At 50.1% G+C, this 12,822-nt stretch overlaps 1 protein-coding gene across 1 annotated transcript in view; it reads left to right on the top strand.

Annotated features, from left to right (window-relative positions):
- Positions 1-12,822, top strand: part of neb (nebulin) — a 69,960-nt gene that overhangs the window by 1,048 nt on the left and 56,090 nt on the right. The window contains 33 exon segments of the mRNA XM_030112127.1: positions 110-148; positions 151-219; positions 653-757; positions 855-882; positions 885-958; positions 1,037-1,141; positions 1,329-1,433; positions 2,626-2,730; positions 2,810-2,917; positions 3,229-3,345; positions 4,337-4,420; positions 4,422-4,439; positions 4,608-4,715; positions 4,806-4,836; positions 4,839-4,909; positions 4,988-5,086; positions 5,759-5,863; positions 5,938-6,045; positions 6,120-6,233; positions 6,302-6,499; positions 6,586-6,693; positions 7,133-7,231; positions 7,405-7,509; positions 7,619-7,726; positions 7,815-8,126; positions 8,203-8,409; positions 8,873-8,977; positions 9,056-9,163; positions 9,236-9,547; positions 11,671-11,877; positions 11,970-12,074; positions 12,155-12,262; positions 12,404-12,715. Of these exon segments, the coding sequence (XP_029967987.1) occupies positions 110-148; positions 151-219; positions 653-757; positions 855-882; positions 885-958; positions 1,037-1,141; positions 1,329-1,433; positions 2,626-2,730; positions 2,810-2,917; positions 3,229-3,345; positions 4,337-4,420; positions 4,422-4,439; positions 4,608-4,715; positions 4,806-4,836; positions 4,839-4,909; positions 4,988-5,086; positions 5,759-5,863; positions 5,938-6,045; positions 6,120-6,233; positions 6,302-6,499; positions 6,586-6,693; positions 7,133-7,231; positions 7,405-7,509; positions 7,619-7,726; positions 7,815-8,126; positions 8,203-8,409; positions 8,873-8,977; positions 9,056-9,163; positions 9,236-9,547; positions 11,671-11,877; positions 11,970-12,074; positions 12,155-12,262; positions 12,404-12,715 (3,987 nt within the window).

Genomic DNA, 12,822 nt, shown 5'->3' on the forward strand with positions numbered 1-12,822 from the left:
AATGTTCTACTCCCTGCCAGCGCCGACCTCTCTCTGTGTTAAATGCCGTCTTATGGCGACCAGATCTTGATCTAAATAAAACATGTTAGTTTTTAATGATCTTTGGCAGAACAAGTACCGTCAGGCGTACGACCCTGTCCAAGGGAAAGTCTCCTGCCGTGGTCATCGACAACCCCGGAGATGGTCCGCATCAAGAAGGCCCAGGAGCAGCTGAGTGAGGTGAGCTCTTCCCCGCAGTGGAAGCACTTCCTCCTCGGGAGGAAACACTTCCCCACCGCCCGCCGTGGAAACACTTCCTCCCTCTGTGGTGGAAACACTCACGCTCCAAACTCCAGCAGGCCTCAGCAGAGCCACACTGTTTGAATAAATGTAAGAAACGGTCGAAATGTTGCTCAGTTCTGAGACTCAGACACAACTTTAGTAAAGTTTATTCTGCTTTTGATAAACTAATGAAATGTCAAACTACTCAGAGGACCAGTCCTCATCCAAGGCTCTGGAGTCACAGAGCAAAATCTATCGAAGCCAAACCTGAATAAACAGTATGGATCTCACTGTAACACCACTGAAAAGCTCGATCCAGGAACAGGAAGTCATCGGTCCCACTGCTTTTCATGTGGCGATGTGAAACTCAGTGTCAAACTGTCCCCGTCAGGTTAAATACCGCATGGAGGGCAATAAGGCTCGGACGACCAGCCTGTACGACGGCGAGGCCAAAGAGATCGCCCACGTCAAGCACGTGTCTGATCTGATCAGCAAGGTGAGCGGCGGGAAGCCACCCAACGTGAGAGGGTGAAGGCTTGACGGAGCTGTCTGTCTTTACCAGCTCGGCTCTCTCTCTCGTCTCTCTCTCTCAGGTTCTGTATAAGCAGAAGTGGGAGGAGACTAAGACAGATACCTGCTGCCCCCTGATGCCCCCGAGCTGGTTCTGGCTGTGAAGAACGCTGCTAACTACAGCAAGGTAGGCCTTGCTTCCCGCCCGTAGACACCGAGCAGCGCCGGCGAGGCGTTTCACTTCACTCGTTCATCCGCTGTTCAGAAACTGTACACGGAGGTCTGGGACGAGGAGAAGACCATGTTCTACCCCTACAGCGACAGTCCGGAGCTGCGCAGGGTGGCCAAGGCTCAGGAGGTCCTCAGCGATGTAAGCTCACTCCAGTCCCGTCTCACGATTTCACTGTTTTCTGATCAGCCGAAACATTAAGATCACCGCCCTGCTGCTCCTCTTCACGTCAGCTGTTTCTTTGTTCTTCCCGTTTGGTTAATTCAGCTCGTCCCGTTGAATTAAAATCACTGATGAATTGTGGCTGGCGCTGTGTGTGACCCCGCAGGTCATCTACAAGAAAGGTCACGATCATCGCAAGGCCAAGTACACGTCTCTGGCCGACCCCCCCGAGGTGGAGCTGGCCAGGAGGGCCGACGAGCAGCGCAGCGACGTACGTCCAACAACCCATCCACACTCCGCCCAGCCGGAGGTCATGACCTCCGGGGGTCACTGCGCACACGTTAACCGTCCATCATCCATCCATCCATCTGTCCATCATCCATCCATCATCCATCCATCATCCATCCATCTGTCCATCATCCATCAGTCCATCCATCATGCATCTGTCCATCCATCATCCATCCATCCATCATCCATCCATCTGTCCATCCATCATCCATCCATCCATCCATCCATCCATCATCCATCCATCCGTCCATCCATCATCCATCATCCATCCATCATCCATCCATCCGTCCATCCATCATCCATCCATCCGTCCATCCATCATCCATCCATCTGTCCATCCATCATCCATCCATCCATCCATCCATCCATCCATCCATCCATCCATCTGTCCATCCATCATCCATCCATCCGTCCATCCATCATCCATCCATCTGTCCATCCATCCATCCATCCATCCATCCATCATCCATCCATCCGTCCATCCATCTGTCATCCATCATCCATCCATCCTCATCCATCCGTCCATCCATCTGTCCATCCATCATCCATCCATCTGTCCATCCATCCATCCATCCATCTGTCCATCCATCCGTCCATCCATCATCCATCCATCCATCCATCATCCATCTGTCCCTCATCCATCCATCCATCTGTCCATCCATCCATCCATCCATCTGTCCATCCATCCGTCCATCCATCATCCATCCATCCATCCATCATCCATCTGTCCATCATCCATCCATCCATCTGTCCATTATCCATCCATCATCCATTGGTGCATCCATTCATCCCTCTGTCCAGCCATCCATGCATCCATCCAGCCATCCATGCCTGCGTTTACCTTACCTCCTTCCATGCCTGCGACCATCTTCCGGTCGATCCGTCCATCCTTCTGTCATCTGCTGACGTGTTTTTCCCTCAGTGTGTTGAGACCAGTCAGCGCAGCGTTTATACATTTTGAGGCAGTTGTGGTAAATTTCTCCTTGTAGCCGGTAAGAATCAAGCATCAGTGACCTTCAGTCATCTCACCACCGCTGACTCTACAGTGTATTTTTGGCTAAAATATGAAAAGAAATGGAGAAACTCTTTTGAAATGTGTTGTTTTAGTTGTTAACAGAACAGATATCGCTCTGTTTTAAAGTGATCTGATGTGAATTTCCGTTTGTTCCCCACAGCTGAAGTACAAGAAAGACTACAATGAGAACGTGAAGGGTCAGTGGTGCGAGACGCCCTACTTCGACGTGGCCACCGCCAGAGTGGCGATGGAGAACCTCAGCCAAGTAGGAGCGCGGCGGCCAGTCCATCACGGCAGGGGGTCCGTGTGCCGCGGCGTCTAACCGTCCTCGCTTCTGCTTTCAGAGGAAATACACCCAGGAGTTCGAGGACACCAAAGACCAAATCTACTTCATGCAGACGGACACGCCCGTTTATGAAACCAACAAGAAGGCTCGCATTGCTGCCAGTGAGGTGAGCACACACACTCACACAGAAACACACACACACACACACACATAGAGGCATCGGAGTGTGTTTATAGGTCCGATCTCATGTGGAAGCCACGGCAGGAAGCTGACCTGGTCTCAGAGTGGAGTGTGAGTCAACCCTCTGACGCAGACACACACACACACACACACACACAGCGTGACTGAGCCTGACTGTCACCGCACCGTTCCGTGTGCAGCGACACGGCGGCGAGCGGCGCTCCGCTCGGAGAGACGCCTCCGATCGAATCCCGTCCGAGCCGCACGTCGACGCGTCTGCTCTGTTCTCCCCTGCAGGTCCAATACAAGAAGGAGTACGAGAAAAACAAAGCCCAGTGCGACTACAACACGCTGCCCGCCACCGAGAACCCCCTGCTGACGCAGCTCCGATACGCCGGCACCATCCTCAGCGATGTGAGTCCGCCGAGGCGCCGAGCACAGGACGGACGAGCGTCTCGGTTTGGAGAAAACAGTTTTCTGTCACAACCACGAACAGACGAAGCCGCTGCCCGACAATAAAACATAAAAATCATGAAAAACACAGATGGACGTCATAAACCATGGAAAGAATCCGTCATTCCGGACAATCCAAATGACAAAAGTTAGTTTCCAGCTGAAGGAAAGCCCCGCATGCACAGGAAGAACATGCAAACTCTGCATGAACTGATACGGTGTTTGATCACATGCACTGAGAGACACATATATCTGTGTTTTTTCACAGAGTAACAGGTAATATTAGATCATACAGTAGTACTGAAGAGGACACAGCAGCAGGATTATAAAGGACAGTCAGTGAAGTGTGTTCGAAGCCAGCGGAACTAAACAAATAAACAAATATTCATAAAATATTCTATTAATGGCACAACTTTCCACATGGATTTATATATAAAGTCACAATCGTAAAATTGTAGCTTATTCTTGAATTGTTGAAGTATTTAGATGTAGAAAACTTAGAGTCGAGTGTCGTCCAGTCATATTCAAACCCTACTTTTAAAACAAAACTGTAACTTAAATGTTATAAAATGTGCTGCTAAAATGTAAAACAGAGCTAATTTACCACATTCCACAACTTATCGAGTAAAGAACAAATCTGTGAAGAGATGAAGAGTCTTGTTTCTTAGGAGAAGCTGCCACAGTCGTGGTTTTCGTCCTGATCCCAGACGGTGCTTGCGTCCGGCTGAAAAGGTGTTTTTAGCAGAAAAGTGATGTTTTCATGAATATTCATGAACTTCTGGGGTTTAAAAGATAGATCATAACATTCAGACCCCCCTCCCCAGAGGGGGGTCAGCAGACAGCTGAGCTCCTTCTAGCTGGGTGACGGCCGGAGAGGCGGCGGGTTGACCCGGGTCTGTCCGGGTTCCGCCCGGCTTCACGCTCACACACTGCTTCCTGCTCCCCGTTTCAGAAAGTCTATAAGGCCAACTACGAGAAGTCCCGGGGCTTCAGCATCAACTACTGCGACACGCCCAAGTTCCAGATGGACTCCCGTGCTCAAGCAGTTCACCGACGTACGCACGCACACACACACATCACACACACACACACAAACACACACACACACACACACACACACACACACACACACAACACACACACACACACACACACACACACACACACACACACACACACACCCGCCTCTGTCTAACTCTCCCTCTGCTCTGGCTTCACCTCAGGCCCACTACAAAGACAAGTATGACAATGAGGTCAAAGGTCACTACATCGGCAGCTATGATGACCTCTACATGCTTCACTGCCAGAAGGTCGAGGAGATGAAGAACGAGGTCATTTAGTTCCCCTCCTCCAGGAAAATCCTCTGAGTGACGCGTCTGCATCGTCCCTGGACTTTAATATCACTTTTCTCTGCTTCACAGCAATTATATAAAGCCGAGTACGAGGACATCAAGACCCCTGCTTCTTCCCTCAAACCATCACGGCCGAGTACGAAGCCACCAAGAACCTGGAGAAGTGTAAAGATGTGAGTGACGAGCGCGGGTCCGAGCGGCGGGCGGATCGGCGTGCTACTCCCTCTCTGACGTCTCTCTTCCCTCTGCAGAAAGTTTACCGGCAGCATCCGGGAACCGTCAAATTCACTCAGGTGACGGACTCGCCGGTCCAGGTCCAGGCCGCCATCAACGCCCAGCAGCTGAGCGACGTACGTATGGCGAGGGCCGCCTGAGCGTTCTCCCCGGGTGGAACCAGACTTTAGTGCCGAGGATCTCCTGGAACCGAGCAGCCCAGCTGTCTCTGCGGGCGCCATGGAAAACTGGAGAGCCGGTTCTCTGGAGTATAAATAGAAACGAGCTTCTCTTGGCCCAGATAAACCCAGTGGGGGGGGGGGGGGGGGGGGGGGGCTCTCAGCTCCAGCCGGCACACTACTGCCCTCCAGTGTCAGGAAGTGAGAGAGCAGGTCGCCTGGATGAGGCTGTTACGTTACATTTTCTTTCCCCTTTTTTCTTTCGCTCTCTTCATCCTTTTCTTTAAAAAACAGGACTGCACTTGCAATTTTTATCACTCCTTTATATTTTTTTTTACTGTTTTTCCCCATTTTTTAGCAACATATGCAGACTGTTTAACCCAGTTTATTTTATATTTATTTAATCAGTTATCTTTAGCCTGGAGATGAGAGCCGTTTTGAATGCAAATTTCTTTTTTTATTTCGGCATGATTTTCTGAAAACCCTCAGAATGAAACACAGTGCTGATTCACTGCTTCATGTGTTCATGTCTCTCCTGTTTACTCCTTTTATCATCATAATTGCTTCTCCAATATACCAAAAGCTTTGTTGAAAAGCGGCACGAGCTTCTCCTCATTTTCTCTTTCGCAGTTGAATTACAAAGCCAAGTATGAAGAGTCAAAGGTCAAGTACAGCCTCCCCCCAGACTACCCCTTCTTCGTCCAGTCCCGAGTCAACGCTTTCAACCTCAGTGAAGTGAGTAACTCCTCCCATTCGCTGTGAACCTCAGAAGTTGTCGGGATTGAATCGGACATGCGCTCTCTCCTCAGAACTGCTACAAGTACGACTGGGAGAAATCGAAAGCCAAGAAGTTTGAGATCCGAGGCGACGCCATCCCCATCCTGGCCGCCCGGGCTCACACCAACATCGCCAGCGATGTGAGTCGGCGGCAGCGTATGAGTTTTCCTCGCCGGCTTCGTGTCTTCTGACGGCCGACTGTTCGTCTCCGCAGGTAAAATACAAAAAGGAGTACGAGAAGAACAAGGGCCAGATGGTCGGAGCCCTCAGCATCGAGGACGACCCCAAGATTCTGCACTCCGTCCATGTGGCCAAAATCCAGAGCGAAGTAAGGAAGTGGAGTTTAGCTGTGTTCAGCCTGAGAGGAGGAGGTCTGACCGCCACGTCTGTCCACAGCGCGAATACAAGAAGGACTACGAGAAGATCAAGACGAAGTACCACTCGCCGCTGGACATGATGTCCGTCAGCCTGGCCAAGAAGTCGCAGGCCATCGCCAGCATGGCGGGCTACCGCAGCGTCAGCACCAACTTCTTCCTGCCGCCCGACTCGGTGCTGCTCGACCTGGCCAAGAAGGCCAACCTCATCCAGAGCGACGTGAGCCGAGCGCCGAGCCGCCCCTCCCCCGCCGGTCCAGACGCCACTCTCATCCACTTTCCCCGCCTCTCTGCTTCCCCCCACAGAACGAGTACAAGTCAGAGTACAACGCCTCCACCAAGGGCACGCCCTGGGTCACCTTCGGCTCCATGGAGGTGGAGAAGGCCAAGAGAGCGGCGGAGATCCTGAACGAGGTAGAGACGTCCGTCAGGGACCTTCCAGGGTCACGGCCGATATTCACCCGTACTTAAAGAACGATGGTTTTGGAAACTGAAAACCACGTAAACACTGGATGTGACAAAAGTAATAACTTTAATTTTCCAAAACTTCAAACACAAAACGAAACTGGCATTAAATAGAAATACCACAGTTGGTTCACAATCAATGAAATGGACTAAATCAGAAACATGAAAACCTTCCTGATGACTGATCAGATGCATTGATAGCAGACCCTGGAGTCCGTGGGATTGTGAGAACTTCAATTGTAAAGTAAATGTTAAAAAATGACGCGTATCTGCAGATCCCGGTGTCAGCGCTGATACCTGGAGCATCCCCAGCTTCCAGCCGTCTGTGTGGATTCTCCTTCTGTCTCAACGGTTGGTTCTCATGCTGTTCTCTGCTCGTCCTCTGTAGAAAAAGTACAGGCAGCACCCGGACACCATCCCCTTCACGGCCATCGACGACCACCCCATCATGTTGCAGGCCAAAGTCAACCAGCTGCAGAGGAGTGACGTGAGTCCAGGCTCCGTTCAGGAGCGTCATTAAGGCGGCCATTAAATCAGTTAAAATGCCGTTCTGTCTGGGGAGACCGGTTCTGTCCTGCAGAGGGAGGAACTCTTTCCTACAGGCGTCAGTGGAAACCATCATTCATGGCCTTCTGGCTTTTTTTCTTTCTTTCCTTGCAGAAATTCTACAAACGCGGTCTTGAGGAGATCCATCAGAAGTACTCTCTGCCGCCCGACGCTCCCGAGTTCCTTCAGGCCAACTGCAACGCCTACAACATCAGCAAGGTACGGCGTTTAGTGTGGTGTGGAGAGCGGCGTGGAACGCGGCGCCTCCAGGGAAACGGCCAATGCTCCCAGGTCCTCATCGCTGCTCTTTGTGTCTGTGTGATTTCAGAACTACTACAAGCTGGCCTGGCAGGACCTGATCGCTAAAGGTTATGACCTGAAGGCCGACGCCATCCCCATCATCGCCGCCAAAGCTGCTCGCCATGCCGCCAGCGACGTGAGTCACCTGACAGAAGCTCCCTCAGACCTCAACGCTATTCTTCAGTGCATGGAATCATGTGGCGCCGTGTGCTCCTTGACCCCAGGTCCAGTATAAGAAGGCCTACGAGAAGGCCAAAGGTCACCACGTGGGCTTCCGCAGCCTGCAGGACGACCCCCTGCTGGTCCACTACATGGAGGTGGCCAAAATGCAGAGCGACAAGAACTACAAGAAGGACTACCACAAGGTGAAGCTGAAGTTCCACTCCCCGGTGGACATGATGAGCGTGGCGCACGCCAAGCACGCGTCCAAGGTTCAGACCTTCGCCGGCTACAAGAAGATCCCCCACAACTACTGCCTGCTGCCGGACGCCATGAGCCTGGACCTGGCCCGCACCATGAACTTCAACGCCAGCGACGTGAGTTCCCCTCAGCGCCGCACGCCGTCCAAGACGGCGCCGGCTACACTGACGCTTCGTCTGTCCTCTTCTCCAGTGCAACTATAAGCTGGACTACGAGAGCTCGGTGAAGGGACTGGGCTGGGTCCCCATCGGCTCCCTGGAGGTGGAGAAAGCCAAGGCGGCCGGAGCGGCTCTGGACGAGAAGAAGTACCGGCAGCACCCGTCCACCTTCAGATTCACCAGCACCTCCGACTCCATGAACATGGAGCTGGCCAAGGCCAATGCCAAGATCCTGAATGCGGTGAGGAGGAGAAGGAGGAGGAGCTAAAAGCCTCCACTCATCAGCCGAGGCTGTACTGATCACACTATGAGTGACAAACACAGGCATACACACAGCCACACACACTCAGTTACCTCTTACACAGTTCACATGAGGACCACGGGGAGGGGGGGTTCTCCAATACTGCCATTTAAAGATGTTATTTTAGGCAATAAATTTACATCAAAATCACTGTTAAAGGCTGAGACTGATCTTAAAGCACAGCTAAATGCGAGCAAACACTCACTGTTCACCTGAAATTGTCCTCACATGAACTATTTTTCACTGTCCTGAACATTTTAGGCCGGCTGAAAGGCAGGAATCCATCAGTAGAGTGTAAACCACCTCAGCACCATGAAACCCGGGTCGAAGCCAAACCACCTCATGAGAAACTGTCAGTTTCGCGTTTGAAACTCAGATCTTTGTCCCTGCTGTGTTTGTGCAGAAAGAGTACAAAGCCAGTGGAGAGAAGTTCATGCACACCTACCATCTCCCCCACGACGCCCCCGAACTGCTGCAAGCCCGATACAACGCCGTCAACATCAGCCCGGTTGGTTGCAATTTCTGCGTTTGGATGGAAAATAATCAGTGAAGATAAAATTCTGACCAGAACTGTCGTCTTGTTCAGAATTATTACACCTACGCTCACCGTCAAGATCTGCTCAAAGGACATCACATGAAGGAGGACGCCATTCCCATCGTCGCTGCTAAGTCTTCCAGGGACATTGCCAGCAACGTGAGTCATGAATAGACTCCGATACCTCTTTAAGTCTTCACTCGTAACACTTTGTCTTCATGTTTCTCGCAGTACAAGTACAAGCTGGCCTACGAGAAGGCCAAAGGTCACCACGTGGGCTTCCGCAGCCTGCAGGACGACCCCCTGCTGGTCCACTACATGGAGGTGGCCAAAATGCAGAGCGACAAGAACTACAAGAAGGACTACCACAAAGCCAAGCTGAAGTACCACTCCCCGGTGGACATGATGAGCGTGGCGCACGCCAAGCAGGCCTCCGCCGTTCAGACGTACACCGGATACAGGAAGATCCCCCACAGCTTCCTGCTGCTGCCCGACAACATGCACCTGCAGCGCTGCCGCAACATGATGGAGATCCAGAGTGACGTACGTGGTCCTTCTGTGCTTCTCTGGTCCAACAGTCCCAGATGTCCTCGAGTCCGGAGCAGGACGATGTTTACTGCCTCGCTTTGCCATTCGGAGACAGGAAAAGACACATGGAACCAGTTTATGCAGTTAAAAAAGTTAATACAGTAAACCTATGAACTCAATAGAGGGACTTAGTTTAGTGCTAGCTTAAAGCTAACTGACCGCATTTCCTCTGCTCACTGAAATATTAGCAATATTAATTAAAACGCCTGTGCTTGACCACACAATGGTTAAAAATTAAAGTATTACACTAAATGTCAAATGATAAAAAAACATCTGGAATCTAGTAGAAGAGAAGGAAATGTGAGAAAAGATTGAAGTAAGATTTTCTGAATTAGAATTCATCATCAAACATGGACAGTGGAGCAGCTTCAGACCTGAAAACAATCCTGGAACGAAGACGAACAACATGAAGAACTCTAAGCCTCGCTGCAACAACATGAAGAATGATTGGCAATAATAGCTGAAGTTCACATAAGTCCAAAATACAACTGGAAGAGCAAAAAAAAAAAAAAAAAAAAAAACTAAATTGAAGGTGAACAAGATAAAGGGAAATAGCTGAACTACCCACAGCTTACCAACCTCAACAAACACACAGCCCCTGTATTTCAGTCACAGCAAGGCGCACATTTAGCTCGACTTAATCAAACACTTTGTGACACAAACAGTTTGCCGGAAAACCCATCCCACTCGAATTGGAGCAGCACCTCAAAAAGCACAACAAAACGTGTCTAAATTCCAGGAATGGTGTGTTTTGACTTTTCTTGCTCTTCTGGCAAAAAAAAATTCAGAGAAAATGGCCAAAAAGCTGGATTTTTTTCCCCCCATGTATTCCGAATGAGTTGCCCGAAAATCACTGAAAAATTCCTCTCCGAACAAGTCCATTGTGCCTTGCCATACTTTCACATGGAGACGTCATGAAAATATGAAAACATTGGAATTTTTGTCCACTATCTATATGTGAAAACCTCATTTCAATATCTTCTACCAAATTCAAACTGTGAGCTTCAAAGTGTGGTGAGAATTTCAGCCGTCTTTGGAGTTTCTAATGGGTGTGTATCGGAGAGGCGAGATTGGGAGAGGCTCTCTCCATTTAAATAAAAAAAATGTATTTGTCTCATCCCCACGGCCACATTTTTGGCTCAATCTTAACAAATTAGACATGAAAAGCTCGACATTTTCCTTGTGATTCTCACAATGCTTTCATTTTCTGTCTATCTCAAACGGTTCTCCATCCAGAGGCATTTGTTTGAGGAGAGTACAGAATTGCCTCCTGTCCGCTCCGATGCATTTTGGAGAGAGATTTCTCACTGAAATCCAGAAGTTCACACACTTTCACAAACTCGCTGTGGCTGTATGGAAGATCCTACAAACATGAAGATTTCAGGATAAATCCATGAAAGGCTTCTGACGCTCACAGTAAAAAAAAATAAAATAAAATAAAAAAAATAGAATTGAATTGAATTTCGCCTTTCAGCTCTTGAGAAGTGACAGTTCTTCAACCATATACACTGAATGAAAAACTGCTGATTCACTGTCATGACTGCTGAGTGCAGCTGGTCTCCATGGCAACAGACACACCTGCTGGGTGTAGCTGGTCTCCATGGCAACAGACACACCTGCTGGGTGCAGCTGGTCTCCATGGCAACAGACACACCTGCTGGGTGCAGCTGGTCTCCATGGCAACAGACACACCTGCTGGGTGCAGCTGGTCTCCATGGCAACAGACACACCTGCTGGGTGCAGCTGGTCTCCATGGCAACAGACACACAGCTGCTGACTGCCATGGCTGATCGCAGCTCAGAGCTCACAGTGAATATGGAGGAGTTATAAAAACACACACACACTCGGCAGCAGCTGGCACAAAGTAAAATCTCCTCTGGAATTTTCTAGTTGAAGCTTTTGTAAATCTCAGCTATGTTGTTTTGTTGACTTTACTTTTTGAGTAAAATATGAATTTCTTGGTTTGTAATGTACGATCTGATGTCTCCCTCCTCCACCTTCATCCACAACATCCCCCTCATCAGCTTTTACCAGGAGTAGAAACTAAAACAATATTTTTCTGTCCTCTTTTCTCCCAGAATGTCTACAAGTCAGAGTACAATAACTACAGCAGAGGCACTGGGTGGGTTCCCATCGGTTCTCTGGATGTGGAGAAGGCCAAAGCTGCTAAAGCGGCGCTGGAGGAGCGAGGCTACCGCCAGCATCCCAGCACGCTGAAGTTCACCAGCACCGTTGACGCCATGAACATGGCTCTGGCTCTGACCAACTCCAAGCAGCTGGACAATGTAACAACACATTTCCTAAAGCCAATTCTGGTGATTGCTGCTCACACCAGAACTTCCACACTAAAACCTTTAACCGTGTTCTTCTTGACCAGGCTGCTTATAAAGCGTCAGGCGAGAAGTTCATGCACACGTATCACCTGCCGGCGGACAGCCCCGAGTTCCTGCAGGCCAAGTTCAATGCGCAGACGCTCAGTGAGGTGAGAACCGGCAGGAACTGGAACGTAACACTGTCACTCATCTTCAGCATCAACGCTGACTCTCTGCTGTTTCCCTGCAGAGTCACTACAAGCACAAGTGGCTGGAAACCATCGCCAAGGGATACGACATGAAGCCGGACGCCATTCCCATTCTGCATGCCAAGCAGGGCAGACACATTGCCAGCGACGTATGTATTCCAGAAAAATAGGACAAATTTAGTCCTTTTCTTGCGTGTTTTTGGAATATAGTCCGTCTGTCCAGCTCTGGCTCTGTGAAAAATTCAGACCTAGTCAAACATACAGCCAATGATTTAAATGTTCGCCTTCAGGTCCAGTACCATAAAGAGTACGAGAAGGCCAAAGGTCACCACGTGGGCTTCCGCAGCCTGCAGGACGACCCCCTGCTGGTCCACTACATGGAGGTGGCCAGGCTGCAGAGCGACAAGAACTACAAGAAGGACTACCACAAGTCCAAGCTGAAATACCACTCCCCGGTGGACATGATGAGCGTGGCGCACGCCAAGCAGGCCTCCGCCGTTCAGACATACGCCGGATACAGGAAGATCCCCCACAGCTTCCTGCTGCTGCCTGACAACATGCACCTGCAGCGCTGCCGCAACATGAACATCCAGTCCAGCGAGGCGAGTGGCGACACCAGTTGTTTCAGTCGTCATTCTCAGACTGACTCACTGTTCAGAGATTTTGATATTCACTGCCTTGTTTCTCGTCATTAGAGGGATTCATTACA

The sequence above is a fragment of the Salarias fasciatus genome, chromosome 16 (assembly GCF_902148845.1).
Source record: "Salarias fasciatus chromosome 16, fSalaFa1.1, whole genome shotgun sequence".
In the NCBI taxonomy this organism is placed as follows: domain Eukaryota; kingdom Metazoa; phylum Chordata; class Actinopteri; order Blenniiformes; family Blenniidae; genus Salarias; species Salarias fasciatus.